Genomic DNA, 23,083 nt, shown 5'->3' on the forward strand with positions numbered 1-23,083 from the left:
GACTGCTCTAGGAGATATTCATAATCTTGGCATCTTCCTTTGGCTGTCTAAATGCCACTGTTGGCCTCATTAAATTCAGAGGAATACATGCTGAAAAATGTTTTCTTCCCATCCAATTTCTTTATCTGAATGTAAACAAGCAGGTAAGCCTGTGAGTAGATCAGGTAGGAGAAGAGTTCAATCATACCATTTGCCATAGGAACATAAGTGCTAAGGAACATACTGGCCAGAGTTGATGATATCATATAAATCTCTGATCCTTATTTCCTACCGAAAGGCTATACAAGTCATACAATTCCATCCATGCACTTCATTTTCAGGAAATTCCACTTCCTTTATAAAACTTCATAGGCTGATGCACAGCGACTATTTCTACCCATGCCACTTTTGTTCCAACCAAAATGGAATTCAGGAGCTTTCCTCAGCTTTAGCACAGCCTCAAAGACTCCCTCACTAAATTTAACTTTAGCAGGTCTTAAAGAAATGTGTACAATGAAATCCAGCTGATGTTGGGAGTATGGATCGTGATTTTTAAAATTTGTTTAGTTTTTCAACCTAGCAAATGTATGTCTTGTGTGAACCATACAAAGTCAAAAGACGTAATCCAGCTGCTACAAAAAAGGCGGATAACATTAATAGTGCCATTTGTAAGACATACTACACTATTTTGCTCTATTCTATACCAGTGAGAGTTCAGCTGGAGAACTTTATCCAGTTCTGGGCACCACTCTTTCAAGACGGTGTAGGCAAGCTGGAGGGAATCCAGAACAGAGCAATTTAAATGGTAAGTTATTTAGAAAGCAATAAAGTATCATGAAAGGTGGAAAGAGATATTTTCTATTTAGTCTAGAAATGTTAAGACTTGAGACCTTATAACTGTCTTGACAAAATGACTGGAGATGTTTCCTCTGGCATGTCTAAACCAATGTGTATGCCAAGGACAGTAATAAATAGGGGATAGATCACCCTAGATATACCCAGTTCAATGCTTTCCCTCTAAGGCATTCACACCTGCCACTGTTGGAGAGAAGATAGTGGGCCAAATGGACCACTGGTTGGGCCCAGTATGGTGCTTATGTTCTTATAAATATCTAAAAAAAAGTTATAAAGAAGACATTGGCCATTTCTTCTCCATGTCCATCAGGAATATAAAAGGAAATAAGCAACATAATTTGCAATAGATTAAATTTAATGTAGCAATGACCAAAACATTTCACACTGTATGGACAGAGAAGCATTACAACAATGTTTCTGGATAGGCTACAAAATCCCTGCCACTGCTGCACTTTTAAAGAAAAAGGTTAAACGTTCATCAGGGATGTTCTTGGTTTATAGGGTCTAGCCTCAGAGCAGGAAGATGGATTACGTGACCTTCTGGGCTCTTCCAGTTTTACATTTCTATGATTCTGTAAAATCATAGAATCTTGCCTTTCTATGATTCAATAGCATTTAATAATCTTATACAATTCTGCCTAAATTCTGAGCATTACAATCACTGTTCTCATATTGAATCTTCTTCATAGTATCTGTTTCTCAAGGACAACTGTAGAGAATCCATTCATTCTTATGTGCCGTTAAGCTTCATTTGGTGTATACTTCTAATGAGACAGCTTATCAAGCAGCAGTCAGAAACACTAGGAAGATGAAGAGTGCCATCTTTATGATAGGCAAGTTATGATTATAATATGAAAAAATATCTAAAGAAAACAGCTACCATATATAATTCACTTTTCACCTGTTAAGATCCTCTGGCATTTCACTTGTGAAGGTTAGAGTTTGGAAAATATCACGCTAGCTGATTGTGCCTGCTATTGATCATAAGCAGAGGAAAGCTTGAAATGCACGCATTACAATTTTTGCTGATCCTTTCCAATCTAATCAGGTTTGTGCAGTGAAAAAGCAGAGTGCATTTACCAAGCATCAGTGTAAATTAAATAAGACAATGACATTGGATATTAAATGTCATTTCTTCTGGTTAATAAAGTGCTTTTACAACAACGTTAACATGGATGACAGAACCCAATTCCTGTTTAACAACTAGATACACAAAACTAAACTTGTTAGTCTGACAAAATCATTAAAAAAATAAGGACATTTTTCAAATTGAATGAATCAAAACTATATTACAAAGGCAGCACAGTCCAGGGGAGAGGGTACTAGACTAGCCACAAAGAAACTAGGGTTAAAACTCAGGGGTAGGCAAAGTTTTTTGGCCGGAGTGCCGAAAAAGCCACAATGTCTACCTTGGAAAGTGCTGGAGTGCCAGCATGCCATAAAAACAAAATGGGGGTGGGGGGCGTACATGGCAGGATGCACTGCATATATATTTAATAATCATAAATGTTGCCTTTGTTGTTGTGTATTCCTTTTTTGTTGAGCATGTTGCAATGAGACAGAGAGAGAAAAAAAAAGAGAGACAAATAAGAGAAAGGAGAGAGAGAGAAAGAAAAAGGAGAGCAGAGAGAGAACCAGACACACACATGCACACAGAAAACCATGTGCACAAACACAGAGAACCAGAACACACCCAGAACGGACACATGCAGACACACATCCAGAGCCAGACACGTGTGCGCACACAGACACACAAAACCAGACAAACACAGAACCAGATGCACGGGCACATGGAGATGGTCTCCTGGGCCACTGGACAAAGTCTGACCCAACAATACCCTGGTCCCATCAGAGCCCCTGTGCTTCCCTGGGGATCCTGCTCCTGGGCTGCAGTGCAGCTGGCCAAGGCCCCAGCCTGGAGCCTGCCCATTAGCCCAACCAACCACCCACCCCGCAAAGCCAAGCCCAGAAAATGTGCAGTGCTCCTGGCAAGGGGCAGCACTAGCCTCATCCTGGGGGGGGACTGGGCTGGGGCTGGGCTTGGAGTGGGTGGGAGTCAGGCGGGCTCAGCTGTAAGCCCTGCAAGCAGCCTGGACTCTGTGGTTGGCAGCAGCTACCATAGCCTGGGCCAGCTGCAGCCAGGTGGCTGCAAACAGCTGCTTCGGGCTCTGGCATCAGCTCCGTACCGGTGGCTGCAACCGGCCCAGGCTCTGGGTAGCTGCTGCTAACCACGGAGCCTGGTTTGCTTGCAGCAGGGCTTGCAGCTGCCCAGCCACCGGCTGGGAGCAGCCCGGGTTTTGTGGCTGGCAGCAGCTGCCTAGAGACCAGGCTGGCGGTGGCGTGCCAAGCAAAATGGCTTTGCGTTCCATGCTCAGCCCATGTGCCTGGGTGCTGACCCCTGCTGTACTCTGACAGTGCTGATATATAGCCTTGAGAAACTCCACACACATCTGTGTACCTTTGCTTTCCCTTGTCTTCATTAGGAGAGTCTAGTAATCTTGCACTGCAGTAATGCCTACATTACTCCAGTCAAAACTGGAGCTCTATTTTATTAAGTACTGTAAAAAAGAGATAGTAATAAATAGTCTCTGTTCTGGGGATCCTGCCTTGTAAAAAAAATAAGCAAAAGATAAGAGAAAGGAGGAATTACTGATCACTTTATATAGATGGAGGAACTGAGGTATCAATAGATAATAAAATTGCCCAAAGCCACTCAGACTGAGAACTGGACCCAGCTTATTTGAGAGCCAGGGCCAATGCCTTATGCACAAGACTACCTCTTCTTTGCTAGAAGATGCTAGGTGACACCTAATTTGTATATATAGAAAGATTTTCAGTAACTGCAGAGCTATAACTTCCTATTTCTATTTTCCCTGATGTACAACTTGGAATTGGCTGTAGCGTGCTCAACAGTAAGTAGCAAGCCGATCAGTTCACTGCTCAGCTTTTATGAGGCTCTGTAGGGCACAGTGGTTCATGTGGCACAGTTTAAGAAGTTCAAGGGCATATTTCTACCTCAAACTTCTCTCTTTTGCATCACTGTTTTACAGCAGTAATTAAGAAAGGCAAAACCCCAACCTTCAAACTCACCCTTGTTGTATAAGCAGCTTCTGGGTCATCTTCCAATACACGTGAGAGGCCAAAATCAGAGACTTTGCACACCAGGTTGCTATTGATGAGGATGTTACGAGCAGCTAGGTCACGATGGACGTAACCCATATCTGACAAGTATTTCATGCCGGATGCTATCCCCCGGAGCATGCCCACCAGTTGGATGACTGTGAACTGAGCATCATGTTTCTGTAACACATTTGAAAGGCATGATTAAGAGACTAGTCCCTCCTCTTCCTCCACATGCACATAATTTCTACTAAAATCACTGAAACCCAGGATAAACTTCATTATATGAACATTTGCTAATTAAAGGAAAACAATCTCTAGATCATTTGGAAGCCCATCTGGGACAGGCTGTCTTTTGGGGAACAAAAACTGCTTTACTGTTTACACTCTTAACAGAAATTCTGTCACACAAGAGGAAGGCAAATTTAAATTTCAGTTGAACCCAAACTATACAGGTCCATCAAGGCTGGGATTTTCAAGGTATCTAGTGACAGTTAATGCTTAACTTCCATGTGAATCCAATTTCAGTGAGATTTAGGCACCTATGAAAATCCTAGTGGAATCATTAAGGGTGCAGGCAGACTTAAAACTTAAATGTTTCCAAGTGATAAAGGGAATGTTTGAGCCAGGGGACACACATAAAGCCCTCTGTGTCATTCCTGGCTGGAATGTTTCCAAATTTTACAGCCTCTGCTAGTGCCAGCCATGGGGCACTTGAAAAGGCTACATCAACTTCTGGCTTCACTTTTTTGGTTCCCCGCTTCTTTTTCTTCTTCCTTCACAGGGATGGGAGAAAGAAGGGAGGAGAAAGTGGAGAGCCCTGGAGTGGAGAGGTAAGAATGGGGTGGGAATGGTAGGTGCTCTGAATCTACAGATAACAACAAAAGGTTGCTCAGTCATCAGTTAGCACACTAAAGCCCTGTTTCTGCAATAACATTGAGACTAACATATAGTCTTAGCTTGTGGCTTATGCAGAGGCTAAGACTATAAATCAAGAGTCTGAACCAGCATAGGAGTGAAACCTCAATCAGATTGCAAGAATAAGTTTTGTTTTTGGCCACTGATTTTATGGACCAACCTTATCCATGTAAATATAATAGGAACATATAGTATAACCTGCTGATGTTCATATGACAATTAAGAGCTTCTGTATTTCCTTTCATAAAAAAAACCCTCTTTATTGTAAAGGATGCACATCATTTGCAAATGATGAAACTCACTTAAACTTTGCCTGGTTTGCCCAGGAACAAAACAGCCCTGAACTGCTCATAGCACATTTAGGCTAGAATTGAGAAGAAGGTTCTACCACTTGGAAGGATGATGTCCTAGAACTGCCTTCCAAGAGGAGCCAACAAGGTAGCCAAATTTAAGATGGAGTATGAATGCAATTGTCTGGGCTGGCTGCCTGAGATAGCTGGATGCTATACTCAGTGACCCATGTGGATGAGTCCTATGCTTCTAAGAGCTGATAAATTAAAACTACAAATTTAAATGAATTCATTAGTACATTTAAATCAATACTTTTGAAAGCAGAGTCTGCTAATTAACTGGCTAAATTACATCATGCATTAAAGAAAGGTAGGATGGAATGTTAATAGGTCAGGTCCAGGCATTGATTAGAATGTGACAGGCATGGGATAAGGACACAGTGATAGGAGCCTGTCCTGAAAAGGTCACATTATCAATCACAGTCAGTGCATGCATATAAACATGCCAGGAATGGAAAGGAGGATAAGGTTCTTGGTTTAGGCTTGAATTTTTTTTAGGTGTGCAGGTGTTTTCTGATGAAAGTTTTACAGGACTGGGGTCTTTTTTGTCAGCTGAATCAAGGGAAGTAGTTTCTAGGAGTGATCTGAAAGAGACAAAACCAGGCTTTGGATGACTCCCCAACTTCTGGTCAACTCCCTTCCTGGAGCATACCTGCAAGCCTAGGGTACCTCTGCCACCATCCGGACTCAGGCCTTTATCTGAGCCCTGTGCCACTCAGGATACACAGGACCTGTAGATCCACTCCTTGGGATTGTGGAGTGCATCTATTAGCCTGAAGTATAGAAAGTAGCCTTCCTTAGTCAGCTGAGCAAAGGGATCAAAAAGGCTTGCCCAATCCCTCTCCCAGCAAGCACCACTGAGCTTGTTATAGTGGACAACTTTACTGGTAGGCTTGGGGAAGGGTACAGGTCAATAAGTGTCAAAGAATAACTCAGAGCAAACAGTACAGCTTGGTAGCCTTTTGTTATGCTATACTTCTAGGTAAGTTTCAGGTAAGTTACTCAAGTGTCATCCAGAGGCTGATTGAGCTTCCTCTGGAGGCAGGCAGTGCATTGTGTGTTCTTGAGATTCAGGGTGCCTCTTCCCTCCTTCCCACAAGATGAAGGGACCCTTAAATGACCTTTCCTTCAAGACCCAATCAAAGGCAGGTGTTGTTTGATGCTGACCAACCAATTAAAAAAACCCATTATGGTTACCTAAGGGTGTGACATGGCACAAGTCCCTGCCCCCAGGTCACAAGGTCAAAGCTCAGAACAATAGAGAGCTAGATCCACCCCCCTCTTACCTGGGCTAAGGGACAGTAGGCAGCAATTTGGTTGCCGAACATCCAATTGACAGACAATTGGGCAGAGAAAGAGAAGGGGGACAGGCAACCCACAGTGAGGAGGAAGGAGGCTGTAATGGGATTCTTTTGCAGCCTGTATTGGAGCCCACTGAGACAGGGGCCCCAAGTCACCCACCCTACCCTTCAGTGCTGGTTGGGGAACCCTTAGAATGAGCTCCCTCTGCTCCCTTTCCCTCCCTGCCATTCTGAAACAGGGATAGGCTGGGAGGGAGGGGGTACTGTTGCCAGGGAAACTAGCTGCCAGCTACAGACAGCAGCTAGGATTTCCCTCCCCCCTAGAACCAACAGTGAACGTCTGTTTGGTCCAGGGGACTGTTGTAACTTGGAGCTCTTCCTGCAAAGTGTTCTCAGTTATAGCAGAGGGCTGCACTTCTTTCCGCACCCAAAAAGGAGCATGGCACTGAGATGTCTGTGAGAGAAAACGATGCAAAATTTATCACGCGGGTATTGTTGGTGAAACAACCAGCCTGAACAAGCATACAAAGTGAGAGTAGCCTGAAGATATAGGCTGAGTCTGAGGCTGTCTAATGGAGGGCCTTGGAAGCTAAGACAATAAGTCTGAATTTCATGGGCAGAACAGAGGGACTTCACTAAAGTGGCAGGATACAGTGCATATACAGTGGTCATCAGTACAAATCTGCATTAGAAAAAATCTGAGAAGCAAAGATTTCTTCGGGTGATGTCTTTCATTAGACTAACTCGTGTCCCAAAAAAGGACATTATTCAGGGAACATCTGCAAGGCATGGTGCACGTTAAGGGAAGGTAGGAATGTATAAAGAGTCCTTAAGGCTGAAGCTCGTCACTGCAAGGTGTTCATGAGCATAGACCCGACTCTGGGAAACCCTGGGGTAGCCTCCTCTTTGGAACCCAAAGAAACATCAAGATGTGGCAGAAGAGTGAAGGGGAGTCTATTTCCAGCAGGAAGGGCAAACATAAAGAGACTCCAGATTGCCCACAGGTGCCTCTAAAGGTCACTAAGGATGGCACTCTATTACACCTTGCCTCTCACATACTCTGGGGGGCACCCAGAATTGGTTGGATGGTATCTTTTATATGCAAATATCAGCTGAAGATGTACCTGGGTAGAAAAGGTAGCTATGGGCTAAGCCCTTTACCAGACCCTGGGATTTCGTAAAACATTAGAAAAATATTCCAAGACCATCTGTTATAAACAATGCAACTATTGCCTCTGTTTGATTTTTGCAAGGATGTAAGTCTAGCAAAAGCAGTACCAAAAGTACTAACCTGGTTTCTTTCTGGATCATAGTTAGGGCAATTTATCTCTACAGAATCCCAGAGATGTAACAGACAGATTGTAACAGTTTGTGCGCACTTGCAATGGGCATCTTCCCCTTTTGTTTAAAAATAGCTAAAAATATGTTTGTCCATGCCGTTAGCTGAGCACATAGTTGCACAACAACTATCCTTACTTACTTCACTCCTAGAAACTACTTCCCTTAATTCAGCTGACAGAAGAGACCCCAGTCCTGTAAAACTTTCATCTACTACCTGAACTTTTCCACGTTATGAATATATATTATTAAATGGTCTTCAAACACATGATTATATGCTGTGATTTCTCACAAAACTCTGCCCCTCATGTGGTCTGGTCTAAAGCTCATTGAAGGAATTGGGAGACTTGCTATTGACTTGAATGGAACTTTTTTAGGGAATGATGTGAAATGCTGAACAAATTAGTTTGAACAAGCATGACCTGTTAAAATAAATGCAGTTTGTGTTTTTTTTGTGTGTGTGTAACAACAATAATTGACTTGTGACCTGGAGTAAATAAATAGTTCTAAAGAGAATATTAATAATTTGTTCTTCATGTCCACATCGGGTAGGACAAGAAGTAATTGGCTTCATCTCTGGCAAAGTAGATTTAGCTTAGATCTTAAAGGGTGCATTGGGCTTTTTCTAATGTGCATTACATTTAGTGCTACTGGGCATTTATGCACACACTATTTTTCCAGCTACATGCCGGAGATCCGCCACTTCAGAGCAGACAGACTTTATTAATCAAGTCTGTTCCGCATGTGAGCTGAGGCAAACTGCACTGCCCTATGTGCAGTTGTATAAGCAGCAAAATGCATGTCAGCGTGCAGAAAATGGCAGTGGTATGCTTTTGAACTGAGGCACCTCCGAGGTGTTTTAGTTCAAAAGTGCACCACTGCCATTTTCTTAGCATTGATGCACATTTCACCACTTCTACAACTATATGTGTCACAGGACCAGGCATTTTTCAAAGCTCCTGACACTGTGACACATGCATGCGTAAAAATGCCCTCTCATATGAGGTACTAAAGAAATGTGCGTTAGGCTGCCTTAGCGCACAGTAATGAATTCCCATGGTTTTAAAGTGACACTTAATGCACAGTAGCCTATTTTATTGTGCATTAGTGTAATTGTATGGTTTTTATGTGATGCCTTAATGCATAGTAACATAGGCTACTCTGCACTAAAGTGCATGTGTAGATATGTCCAGGGAGAACTTTTTGGGTATACTGGCTGTGAAGTCCTTGAACAGGCTAACTAGATCAGACATTAGAAAAAAACTCAAAAAGAGGTTTTTTCAGGGATTTTTATCTTTAACAAAATTAAATTCAATAGAGTTAATGTACTATGTATATGTGTTACACATGCTTATACAGAGCATACTGAAATAAATACTGAAAATAAATCCCTTTTAAGGTTAAACATCTATTTCAGTTTTATGAATTTGGAGGGCATTCAACCATGGCCAAACCAAGACAAAGCTTTAAGTCAGAATTGAGGGTCCCCCAAAAAATGAAAATAAAATGTTGCCACTTAGAAGGGATTTCATTTTTGACATATTGTTTTGTCTAAATTTAAATTCTGGTGATTTGGGGAAGGTTCCAGTTTTGCTAAAAGCTTTAAAGAAAAGAGGATAAAATAAGCATACAAATGAATGCAGTACAGGAATGGAGGAGAGGACATGCTAATAAAGATCGGTAACATAAAATTTCAACACCTGCTGGTACGTGGTTATTCTTATACCTTGTCACATTTAAGCTCTTGCTCAGCTAAGTAACAACTTACTTTTAACGCTTACGCACAGTCATTCCTCTTCGATAGTGCTTAGCAAGACATATATTGCATACCTTGACTGTCTACCAATAGCAGTGCACTATGGCCTCATAAAAACACTTTACAATGTTTATGAATCAGATTTGTTTTTCCGCAAATAGAATGAACTAAGCAACATTTCGGCTTTCTTCAATTAATTCCAGAGTGACTCTGAATGTGAAGAATCAAAACAGAATAACAGATTTCCAGATGCCTTTGGAGCATTTCAAAACAAACATGAACAAAACAAAAAGGAAACAATGAATGATACAAGAACAGGATGAGAATTCATGATGCCTGGAAGGAAAGAATGGGGAAAAAAAGACAAATGTATTACTGAGCAATGTTACTGACAGCTGTACTCACTCGTAGGAAGCTATCCAAGGAGCCATTCTCCATGTACTCAGTAACAATCATAACTGGCTTACCTGAAAATACATTAAAAGAAATGCACCACTCTCAGAAACAGAAGAAGTTATTTGTATCTGTTTTAGAAACTCGTTTCTAAATAATGTCCTCCTCCCACCAAGCACAGATTATTTTAAATAAAAAATGAAAAACAAAACTAAAGAAAGATTCATGAGGCAAGAACAACAGTATTAAGGTATAAATACAACTCCACTGAAGACAGGGGTAATGCACCCAGTTTTATTAGCTTTGTGACTGTGAACAAGTTGAGTATTAAGAAAGGCAGGTGAAGTACCAATGTTTCCAGTTTGCACTGTCACTACACCACACTGTCCCCCAATCATGAAGAGCTCACAGTAAGGACCTTGACACAGGTTATATTTAAGATGCAATTAACAGGTTAAGCATGCCTTAAATAATAACCCAGCCACACATTCAAGTCAATTTAAGGCATGATAATACAGTGAAAGAGACATGAGTTTCATGATGCTGGGCTTCCCCTACACTGGCAGGTAGGGCATGTCTGGGATCTGGTCCTTGATCCTAAAATTGTGCATCCTGCCAGTCACATGTAGTGGTTGGGATTGTGGATTAGATCCCATCATGCCTTAGAATGAATGTTTGTTGGTGTTCAAATAGTAAGTGCTAAAAAGAACTTACATAGAAAAGTACTATAGAAATGCCCTTATCCACTGTGTATTTAAATACGCAGATACCTTTACCTACCATTGGCTATGAAATCTTATAGACTATGACCAGACAAGCGTGGCTGTATGGTATGTGGCGTGGCAGACATGTCAGTGATGCCACATACTGCATGCTCTGTTGTTCTCTGTGCTGCAAGGGAGCAGTGTGGAGGGTTTTTTTTGACCCCTGGATATCCAGGGGGCGGTCAAAAAAAAGACAGAAAAAAGAAGTGGAGCAGAGCACATGGCAGCAGCATGTGCCACCCAAAGCTGGATCCTGGCCATCTGTAGCTACACTCCACTGCCAGTCAGGCGCCATGTAGCAGGATCACCACTGCTGCAGCTCCAGGAGGCCTCCAGGACCCCAGGTAAGGCTGCCGGAGCCATCACGGGGACCACAAGGTGTGCCACCGCTAGTTGTCCCCAGGAAACCAAACATCCAGGCATGTCTGGACTCAGCCGTCATGACAGGAATGGCTAGCAGATAATTCCCCCTCCCCACCCACAGTGCATGGGAACTCTGTGGTAGTCTACAGCTTATTGTGCCAGGCATCCGATGCCCCCGTGCAGGAGGAGAGGGCAAAGTGTGTTAGGGACAGAACAGATTGGAACAATGTGGAGTTCCACAACAAGCAGTTCTCTCCATTGCTGTAACTTAGAAATACTTCTCCTAACTGGGCTGCTGAAGATCAGATCATCACAAGCTACACTTTAACATACTTCCTGCTATATTAAGGGCAGCTTGGATGTGGATAAGCATTTAACCTTAGATTTCGGGTTTGTGATGGAGCAGAGGGACAGCCCCATACTCATTTTCTTATGTTCTCTTCTAGAGAAATACTTTCAAAATTCCTCTGTTCAGCTCTGACCTGAATTACAATTTGAACATCTGAAAAGCAACTAACTAAATATCCTTGAAAGTAGTTTGTAGAAATGCAGTAGGTACTGCAATCACAGCTTAGTGAAACCATTCATTTTGCCCTGTGACTTCTGCAGCACAACCAGGGATGTATGTGGCATTTCACATATGAGAGAGAAAGATATAAAAATAAAAGTTATTACAGTGAAGTTTTTAGAAAAGGCCATTTGCTCTCTCAATTTCTTACTATCATGCAGGTTTTATTATTTTGCAGTCCATTTTCCAAATCTTGTTTTTGGTAGGGAAAGTGAGTGAGACTGGGGGGATAGTTAGGGACATACACTGTTACTGTAACTGTAATGCCACGTAATACAGGGAGACATGGGTGTACAAACACATGACAAGAGTCTTGAGTCACCCACAATAACATTGCAGCTTCTAAGGGTAAGGAATTGCCCCAGCTCTTTAAGAATTATGTTGCATAATTAGCTGCATAAGAACAACAAAGAGACATTTAAATCAATGGTACCAATTAGAACCTATTGTGAATTTGTCATCCCTCTCTCTCTGTCTCTTTCTCTGTTTTACTTCTTAACAGCAATGGTTTCCACAAAATGGACACTTACAAAAAGAACATTTATATTTTACAAAAGCTTTTTTAAGTCTGTTTGGAAAATTGAATTAACATACTTTAGTTTGTCTAAATGAACTGAAACATTTTATTTTGTGTCAGATTAACACCAGTCTATCCACTTCAGTCATCGCTGGAGCTGTAAACCTGCATTTCTGTTGTGCCCAGGAATCTCTGCCTGAAATAGCATTACCCAGAGAAGTGGTGGAATCCCCATCCTTGGAAATTTTAAGAACTGGTTAGTCAAACACTTGTTTAGGATGGTTTAGACAGGCAAGATACCGTCTTGAGCAGGGGGGTTGACTAAATGACCTCATGAGGTCCCTTCCAGCAATATTCTTCTATGATTCTCTTATGCATGATGCACTCGAGTCTCTCCTGGTAGATATGCTTTGATGTCTCATGGGAAATGTAGTCTGCCTGCCTATATCAGTGACTAGAGTTGACAAAAATCAGCCCGTTCTTAACTTTGACCCTGTACTGAATTGTTCTACTGGATGTGGACTGCTTAAGAGACTCAAGAACACTGGACCTCCCACAACCCTCCCATAATTGGTTACAAGCATGGTACTGGGTAATCTACAATAAGAGAGAACACACACTTAAAACCAACAGTTATTTTTGGTAATACTAAGAGCGAAGTGATACTCAGAACCTATTGGAATACTGAAAAGCTCACCTCAAATTATCAATCTGAACAACAGGGTAGCATCATAACTAGGCTACCTGAAAAGGCTGCATGATAAATTATATTCTTATGATTCTGAAGGACTGTATCACTTTCAAATGCCTAGTTACTGTAAAAAAAAAAAAATAAAAAAAAATCAGATAATTTCAAGATGGATCAGAAATCTGAGATTAGTTAGGGCAAGATGGAAAACCTTTCAAATTATTATAAAATAACATCTCCCTGTCTTATTTGTCTTCCCATAAACTGAGTGCCTCTAGCGAAGGTTTTCACTCGCATCTAGTTGAAAATGTTTCTGTAATCAGAAACACATGCTGCAAAGTAATGCCGTGTACTTTTAAAGGAACATTCTGCATTCATTTATCAAAATGTAGCCATTTATACATGATAACAACTTGTGTCAACAGTGTTGCTGAAATTTATTATACTAACAGGCTACAAATTGCTGTAAATTATTAGTAAACTAAGCAGAACATGTGTGCTGGCTATTAAGACTACTGCTTATAGGACACCCATGAGACTAGTGTACAAGGAAAGTTCAGAATAGAAACAAATATGAAGCAGGGGAATAATTCAGTGTTAGAACAAAGGACGGAGGTCTTATTTAGCTAACACACCTCATCACCTCTCCTGTGTATTGCATGGCATACTGCCCCATACTAGTTTGAGTGCCTCTAATAGCCAATCATCTCCTCTAGTTAGGTTGGCCATTGCAGATTGCTAGAAATTGATTCAAAACATTTGATCAGTATAAAAAGTCAGTGCATTGCTAGGGAGGAGCCAACTGTCAAAAATCATATGGTTAATGATGAAAAGTCACATTGCCTATTTACCTTGCATTTTATATATCGGGAATGATCCTGTAAACTCTCTTCCAAACCAGACACTCCTCTGACTGTTGTGTATGTTCCCATTTATTGCCAAATAAGTCCCTAGTATATTTAAATCTAGGCTATTAATCATTAATAATGACTGCTACTAATCATTAATGGTTATAACTAACCATTAATAACTGCTATTAATATTATATGTTGCTTAAAGTATACCACTCCAGGCAACGCCATTAACAAAAACACCTTGTCTGCTTACTCTTCCACTATCTAAATGGGTACTTATTAATGAAAACCAACAATATTCAAGCTTTATCCAGCCCACACACAAACGCACACACTTGAATACAACCCATTTGCTAGTGAGATGCTGTCTCACTTGGCAAAATTGACCGAAAGAATTTTATAGGATTTCCAGAATGTGACAATGCATGGAGGGTTGAAAGGAAAGATGCCATTATTTTCTCAATTTATATCTGAACTATTGACTATATTTAAAGAGGACCCTGCATTCTCTAGTTTTCTGCTGATTTGAATATAGAAGATTAAAATCTTGCCTTCTCTTACTTAAATGTAAGCCTCTATATGACAGACCTTTCATATGCAAAACTTACTACTGAAATTATTCATAGCCTATCATGAATAATATAACGCAAGACTCGAACTTCCTAAAAGTCACCTGCATAAGAACAGAGTAAGAACTGGCTATTCTGCAGTGCACACTCAGAGGCAGTGATGCGCAAAATTGTGTGTGCAGAAATTATTTTCAGAAATGCCACAGAAATATCAAGTGCAAATGAATGTAAGGAATTTCTTCTCAATTCTCAAACTATCACTGGAGCCTCAAGCACTTCCGAGAATTCAGAATGTACAATGTGTCTCATTAAATGTAAGAATGAGATAACTGAGATTTATATAGGCAGATTTGGCAGCCTTTTCATTTGTATTTGGATTGTCAGATAGAAAAATCAAATAAATAGTTTGTTATCTAAGGAAATAAAGTATGTGCTCATGGAATGGTCCCAGAGAAAATATTTCTATTATAGCTGTGTCTATTAGATGTAATTTATGAGATTCTCTAAAGTTTTACACTAGCTATTTTTGTTCGTGCCTTTTGTTTGTCTTTATTTCATAGACTGTTGCAATCAGATGCGAACCTCTGAAGTTACCTTTATACATTGCATAAAACTTCACATGCAGGCAATTAAAGAAATACTAAAATATATTCACAATCCTTGCATCCATTTAACATGGAAGAGAACCCATCTGTATCCAAGCTATTCCTTGAAGAGGCAAAAAGTTGTCATTTCTAGTGGTTTGTTTTACTGACAGTCTTGCAGAGTTACATAGGGATTTTTAACCTACAGAATTCCAGAGATGAAATTTCACTTCCTTCCTATAGGTTTTTCAGAGTATTCCTTACAGGATACTATTGGTCTTCTACCTATCAATTACTACAGGAATTTGATTTTGCTTTTTAGCACGTTACAATGTAATTCTAAGTTAGAAAATTTAACTGGAGTCTCTGTATTTATGTTTACCAACCTAAAAATGAAACCACTATTTTGTATTCTGTTGTAGGCTTTAAGGACGCTAAGATTTGACTCCAGAGGCCCCACCTCAAATCAGCAAGTGATATTTGTTAAAAAAATGGAGAGCCAACAACGCAGTGAAGTGGAGTTGAGGGGAGCAGCAGAACGGAAGCAGCCATATGGTATCGCAGGGCTAGAGGAGCTCAGCTACTACTGGGCCAGCATGACAGCATGCAGCCTGCTGGTATCCTCAGGAGTTTACCACCTGTAATCCGTAAATCTTTTAGAAGGTGGGGGAGCATTTTTTAACAGACACCCCCATAAGCTGCACAATATCTCTTGTAGGAAGAAAGGGGATCCTTTCTTATATATAACAGCAAATATCACACTGATTGAATGCTAGCTATTTGTGTTTGTTTCACGACCAATGCCCCATTCACAATAGCGCGCATTTTGCTTGATTAGGAAACACAGAACTGCTTTCTTGAAATGAGATGCCTTTCTAATGCATGGCTCAACTGTGGACGCTGACCCAGTTTTGGTAAACAGTATTGTTTTCAGCAGGAATCATCAATGTAGTCCGACAGGTAAGTCTAATAAATCAGAAATGCTAATGAAATATGCTCTAAAACATATTACACTTTTAGCCTGTAAATTTGAAAGTATTCCTATTGCTTGGGAATAAAAGGAAGAGCCAAGGTAGTAAATTCACCTTTAGTAAAAATGTGCACGAACATAGAGGCCTTAGTATAAGTGCCTCCACCTTGTATAAATCCTCAATTATACAAAGATGGGAACTGTATTGTTGCTGTAAAATGTGTAACTTAAAAAATGGAAACTCTGGGTAACTTTATATAAAGATGGGCTTACAAGGCCAGATTCCACGTTTTTTCTGATTTGAACAAGAAAGCACTGACTAAGGGTGAAGTTGTGAAGATATATGTTATATTTAGACCATGTTATCTGTTGAATGTTAAGCGGTGTTAATGTTAGAACATTCTGTGAGCAGCCACAGAATTAAGGGTTACTACTATTTTTTGCCTGCACAACTCTGACTTGCCACTAGAAGGCTGGTGAACAACGGCAGGGCTTGGAGCCAGGATACCTGAGCTCTATTCCTGCTGTGAAGTGCAATGTGCAACTTCACCCTAAGTGTTTGACCACAGTAAAACAAAAAATAACTGAAGCCTGTTACCATAAAGAATGGCACTCAACAATCGTGGTGCCCTCAGTTAACTGGGTGTGTGTGTGGGGGGGGAAGGTCTTCAGGGTCAACCTTCTTCAATGCCACATATCCAATCAAATTGTATATGCATTTTGTTAGTTACTGTACATGTGTGATTGCAAAACTGGGGAGGATTGGAAGGGAATAATAGACATAAGTTGTTTGAGGAACTGAACAATTAACAAGAACTCAGAGATCCTGGGGTCCAACCTAAACACATCATTTTGGGGGGTTTTGCATTTCCATAGATATGAATGCTAGTTAATCTTATTTTTAGCTTCCCAATAAAGCAATTCTCTTGAGAAGAAATAGGCATGCTCTCTCTTTCTTCTAGGACCCTGCCGGTAAGATAGGGCGTGGCTTAATTTGGGTACCCAAAAAATTGGGGCATTTAAAACCACTTTTAGATATTGTATATCTTGCACTTCAAACTATTAATACCAATAACTGAATTCCTAAAAAATTATTTGTCAAATCTGTGCTAATAAAAATGGCTAATGATTTAGCTTGAAAGTGGCATATTGCTTCTATCCCATTAGAAACCTTAGGACACCAAAGTCCATGACTCTAAACAGATTATCAGCAAGAGTCTGTTGGCTGCTTTGTTAGCAATTAGCTCTGGAGTACTAAATTGGTTAGTACAATCTGTCATTTTATGGCTGAGTTTTAAGTTGTAAATATTCTCATGAAATGTTCTATTTTTCTCTTTTTCTTTCCCCCCCTTTCTTTCAAGGTAGGCATTTTATTCCCTCTTATTTTGTAGATCCCTTTGCACATTTTTTTTCAGCTAACCGCTCTTCTTAACCTCACTTGCAACAGATCCCCAGCAGTGCTGGTCACTGACTTCACAGCAACTCCTAGATCAGTGAAAGCTCACTTTGTATCATTCATCTGAACTTGTCTTTTCCTCTTTTGAGAAAAAAAAAATCAAGGGGCACATTTCCCCCTTGTTAGATTTTCAGGGAGGTGCCATTCATCTTTTATTGGGACATACTCATAGAAGAACACTGATGGATTTTCAGAAGATACCTTGAAATAAGGTTGTTTCTTTTAAAATTTTACTCTGCCACTCCACATGAGATGCATTCTAAGGTCTTACTTTTGGTGACAACTCCTTCTAGCCGAATGATGTTGGGATGATCAAACTGTCCCATGATGCTTGCCTCTCCCAAGAAGTCTCTTCTCTGCTTTTCAGTGTATCCAACTTTCAAAGTTTTGATTGCTACAGAAATTTCCTTCTTAGAAGGAAGTTTTAGACGCCCACTGCACACTTCTCCGAATTCACCTGGTAAAGTAAAACAGAGGCAAAATATGAATTCTAGTTATTTCTTTAGGACTTTAAGGGGGAAGTCTTGCCAATAGCCAAGTCACTAACGTAATACATCCTTTGCTCAAGTTACAAAATGGAGGGTCAGTGACATTTGTTTTAAGCATGAGACCTTCAGACAGTTATTTAACTTCAATATGCCTGTTTTATATACTTTATCTGCATCACAGGTCCTGATGCCTCATTGAAGGAGTACATGTTGAGATCACCTGAGAGTTCAAGTTAGGTCTAAACGGATGTGGTGTGGGACAGGAGCAACAGGACCAATTGATTTGATGCAGTTACATCAGAGTAGTGAGGCATTCCCATGAACCGTGTCCTGACCTACCACTCAGTAGAACAGAACAAAATTAAGTGGCTTAGTTATTTCAATGTAAGTAGTGAAAAACTATTACAAGAGTTTGGATGTAGATGCCAGAGACAGTCTGCTGGAAAAAAAAAAAAGACTAACCTTTAGTAACATTGCTCCACTATAGCTCAATTTTGCAAACGTGTGTGATGACTATTATGTGTGAAGATATTTTTAATACTATTTTATGCAGTTTCCTTTGTTCTTTGTTGGATACACATTGGCAAGACAGGACCCATGTAAAATACATACAAAAAATTATTTTATGTTCCATGTAGGCAAATCAAAATCTATAGATAAGTTGCTAGAATGTACTTTCTAGATGCCTTAACACTGCACTTACATACAATTTGGATTTGCTTTTTTCCAAATAAATTGTCTTAGAGTATTATTCCCTGTATTTTAGATATAGAGAAGCTATGACTTTATACTAAACAATCTCTAAACAATTGTATCAGGTTAGGTTTAATGCCTTTAAAAAAATCAGCTAGGGCAGCTGTTCTTGACTCCCAGTAATTTAAATTTGACACATTCCAAGAGGCAAAATAACCCCTCCCCCAAATGGAAAATGACTTGCATATGCACAATCCACATATGAGGCATATAAATAACCACTTCATTATAGCCTATATATCATGATACTTCCCCCCGTGTGGTTTACTTAAATGACATAGAAAACATTTTGTTTTGAACAGACAAGAATGGAATTGTAAGCTAATGTTTTTTCCCCATAAGGCAGCAATGTCTAGACCTATTTTAATGCCCATTTTCTATTGATAAGCACTGAGTCAGCCCCTTTTCCTCAAAATTGTTTATGTTTAAATGTAAATAGCTCCTTATATGTCATATTTAGTTAGATGTTCTGGTGTAGAAAAGTTTGACTGGGAAAGGAAGAGCTACAAATCTGAATTTGAACTGATTAATTTTTATGTGAATCAAGAATTTTACTGAAGTTTTTGAGTTATACATTATATTAAGAATGAGTATACTGTTTATACATTAGCTTTTTACCACTTAATTGGTGCATCTACACATGCATTTACTGCAGCCCAAATTTACTTTGGTGTAAGCTACTCTGGAGTAAGCGTGTTTGGGCAGGCATTTATACATGTGGGGATTAGGGAGCCAATTTGTACCAAGTTCCCTGCAACCCTGCAATGGGCCCCTGCTGCCATTGTGGGGAGCTCCAGACTCCCCCTGGGTGCCAGCCCCGGGGCTAGCAGGGAGCACCAAGCCAGAAGATAACTGTCTCCTAGCTCTGGGGAGCTGCCTGCTACTGGAGTGGGGACAATGTCCCCCTCCTCCAGCAACAGGGAGCTCCTGGCCCTGGCAGCTGGGGGGAGGGAGCTGGGACCTACCCCACCCCTACAGCTTTTTCCAAGCTCCATGCCTCAAATCACCCAATCAGGGCACAGGGCTGCAAACTTTGCTTGACCAGGACAGCTTCTGGCCAGCCCTGAGCTGCATAGGGAAGTCTGCACATGCAGCCCAGAGGTGGCTGGAGACTGCCCAGAACAGGAGTTTCCAGCCACCTCCAGGCTGCACGTGCTGCCTTGCACAGCCTGGGGCTGGCTGAGAACTGTCCTGGTCAGGGGCAAGTCCCAGCCAGTTCCAGACTGGGTGGGGAACTTTCCTCATGCAGGGAAGTCCCAGCCCCTGCTCCACAATCACAACTGGAATTACAATCATGGAGTTGGAGATGGGGAGTTTATTCCCAACCTCAACTCCGAAATCACCAGCAGGGATGTCTCAGTGCTGGCTGCTCCATGGCCACAGGGCTCAGGCTGGGAGATAAGGGTCTCTCAGCATCCCATTCCCCGACTGCGATGGTAGAGTGGGGCCTGGGGGATAAGGATCTCCCAGCCCCAATTCCCCTATCGTGATCTGGGTGCGGGGGGTGGTTGGAACTCCTTGCTGCCAGGGCAGGGGGACATAGTCTCTGCCCAGGCTCCTGTGGCAGAGGCCGCCCAGGCAGCAGGCAGCTCCTGGGGGCAGGGAGCTATCTCCTGCCCCCTAGTGGATGGCTGACCAGGTCAGATTTTGCTCCTGGTCAGGCATTTATATGAGCACTATAGCACCACTATGAATCCCAAATAGATTTTCAACTTGTATTTGCAGCTAGCAAATTTACTTGGGATTAGGGAGGTTGATTGTGAAGCAAGCATGTGCACATATAGATGCACATACTTGCTTCACAGTAAACTATGCTAATGTGAAGTTAAGTATCTCATGTAGACGTTCCCAATATGTCAATCCCAAATGCAGTAGGATTATTTAGGCCAACAAAGGCATTTTAAGTCATTTGCCCACAGAGATTCATTTTGACATTGATGAGCTCATTATCTGTGCTAAGCAGTGTTTGCAGAAACTGAAAATGAGTGTATAGTACAAGAATCAAACATTTTGAGTAGACAACCTTTTATGTAGTATGCTTGTTTGAGTGGATTCAGTGCTCAGAGAAGCACTGGACTGAAAGCCCTCATTGCTAAAGTTTTGCCTGTTTACCTATTAGTAAGTCTCCCCACGCTTTTGAAAGTACCAACTAACGGGCACAAGATAAAAATCATTCTCCACAGTCTAGGAGATGGAGAAAAATGGTGTCAAGACAGATTGGTTTTAGTTTTTAAATATAAACTCATCTTAGAAATTAACATACATTGCCTATTTCTCTGAAGCAGTCGCATGAACCTGTATAATATAGTAACAGCTTTTTGTCACCACTACCCTAAGTTGAAATTCAACCAACGATCTATAGTTGAAAGTCTTCATATCCCATAACCAATCTCCAAGCTACCCAGTACCCAGGTAGGATTTGCTAGTCTGCTAATACAAATACCTATCAAAATTTAATGGAATGAAGTATTACTCAAAATATCTGCACATCCGCTGCAGTAAAGTATTAGAATAGTACATGTTATATTGTACTGACATTTTCTAAAATTAAATGTTTTTACAGAGTACAAAGCCACTCACTGGATGAGAAAATATATATTTTAATGATTTCTGAGGACTGTGGGCAGCACAGTTCTATTCCAGGCTCCATATATATCATTAAAACGCCTAATAAAAAAAAAAATCCCCTACCAGCTAAAACTGCCAGTATTCTTTGTTAAGGGCAAACAGTGATACAGTTCATATGTTAGCAACCATTCAATACTGTTATGACATCCTTTGAGAGGAAGGCCAAAAGCACAACTTTAAAACAGGAAAAAATTGGAAATGTATCTTGTGCTGTAGCCTCATATTTGCTTTTCTATATTTTTAACAGCCTGAAAAACTATTAACAAGCAAGTCTTTTATAACTATTATTTGGTCACTGCCAACCAGACTTATATTTATGATTTCAGCAAGCTGAGTACAGAGGCAATCAATCCTTCATCTCTGACCAGAGTCAGGAATAAGCTGTTTATTTGATATTTGTTTGATTTTTGTGAAAGAAAAAAGTTATGCTTCATGTCCTTCGACTCTCTGTACCAGTTAACAGCAATTGTGCAATTTAGATGCAAGATGAACCAAGACGATTTATAAGAACATTATAGTCTTCCTTCAGACCCAGCATGTAAAGCCTGTTGACCTAATTTTCAGAACTGTGGAAAACTCATGAACATTACTGAAAACAATGAGTATTGTAAGCTCTCCTGAAAATTACATCACATAGTAGCAACACTCCTCTGTGGACTGTGACTATTAAGTGAGTTTACTTAAGTAAGAGATTTTTTTCCAGCTTTCAGGTAGATAGTAAACAGAAGTGACAATTTTTGTCAAACCTGACCTCTGAAAGTTCTCTATAGCTGTGACCGAACATGGCCGCAGAGCACTTTAAAAGGGCCTAAACCAACAAAAATCTGAACCTTCACTGCATGAGGGTTCAGATGAAGATGTTCTAAAATAGAGTGCCTTCATTAATGTCTGTCTGTACACACCAGGAGCAGGGCTGGGCTGAGTACACCATCAGCCAGTGCCCGCCTGAGAAGTGCCAATGGCACTTCCCAATTTTGCCAGCAGCACATCTGGTTTTGCTGCTGGCGCTTCCGGGGTTGGCGATTGGCTGCTTGGAGTCCCCATCCCCCCTCTCCCAGTCGATGAATCAGGAGGCACCGGTCACTCATTCTGAAGACAGCATTGTGGCTGGGAGGAGGAGGGATAGGCAAAGCTAGAAGAGAGTGGTTGCAGACTCGCAGCTGCTCCAAATTGCATCTGAATCCCTCAACCCCTGGGATCCAACAGGAAATGTCTGTTGGGTTTGGGGGATCATTGTAATTCATAGCGCTTCCTGCAAAGTGCTACAAGTTACAGTGGGAAGCTGCACTTCTGTCTGTGCCTAGTGTCATGCTTTCCAAGTAGCTGAGTACCACAAATTAATCCTTGAAGAAACTGTAATATGGTGGTTGGGGTACTCCAAATTCATTAACATTTGGTCTCTTCACATACAGTACAGACAGACTCTCAAAGATCCTGGGCTAGTCCATATCTATGCTAGCAGACAGTTAAACTACACCTTTTTTGTATGAGCCATTGCTCTTCATCCACTTTAGCTGAGCTCACATGAGGGAAAAGTGATTGGATTTCAGCAGGAAATTAGGTCTGTCAACAGAAGGGCTTTGCATACTTTTAGATATGTGACGGTTTTTAAGAGAGAGTGCTGCTGGTTGTCTCTGACATCCAGTAGGTATTGTTTGCTGCTGAAATGACACGCACAGAGGTGGTGTTGCCTTGGCTTCAAACTGATATGCCCATTTGGATAATCTAAACAGACATTATTGGAAGGGCTCTATAGGATATTAATCTTTTCAGGGGATCCAAAATGTTTCATTAAATTGGTTGTTTGCTCCATCACTCAATTACATTTTGTCAGTTTAGACCACAGAGCTTCATAGCAGACAAATCCGTGA

At 40.9% G+C, this 23,083-nt stretch overlaps 1 protein-coding gene across 2 annotated transcripts in view; it reads right to left on the reverse strand.

Annotated features, from left to right (window-relative positions):
- Window positions 1-23,083, reverse strand: part of EPHA3 (EPH receptor A3) — a 366,545-nt gene that overhangs the window by 59,933 nt on the left and 283,529 nt on the right. For both annotated transcript variants that reach the window (XM_090057555.1, XM_090057547.1), the window contains exons 11-13: window positions 17,615-17,800; window positions 10,023-10,084; window positions 3,925-4,134 (exon numbers count right to left, since the gene is read on the reverse strand). In XM_090057555.1, coding sequence (XP_089913681.1) covers window positions 3,925-4,134; window positions 10,023-10,084; window positions 17,615-17,800 — 458 coding nt within the window. The remainder of the gene's footprint in view (window positions 1-3,924; window positions 4,135-10,022; window positions 10,085-17,614; window positions 17,801-23,083) is intronic.

This window comes from Crocodylus siamensis, chromosome 1 (genome assembly GCF_052110815.1).
Source record: "Crocodylus siamensis isolate JL-2025a chromosome 1, ASM5211081v1, whole genome shotgun sequence".
NCBI lineage: Eukaryota > Metazoa > Chordata > Crocodylia > Crocodylidae > Crocodylus > Crocodylus siamensis.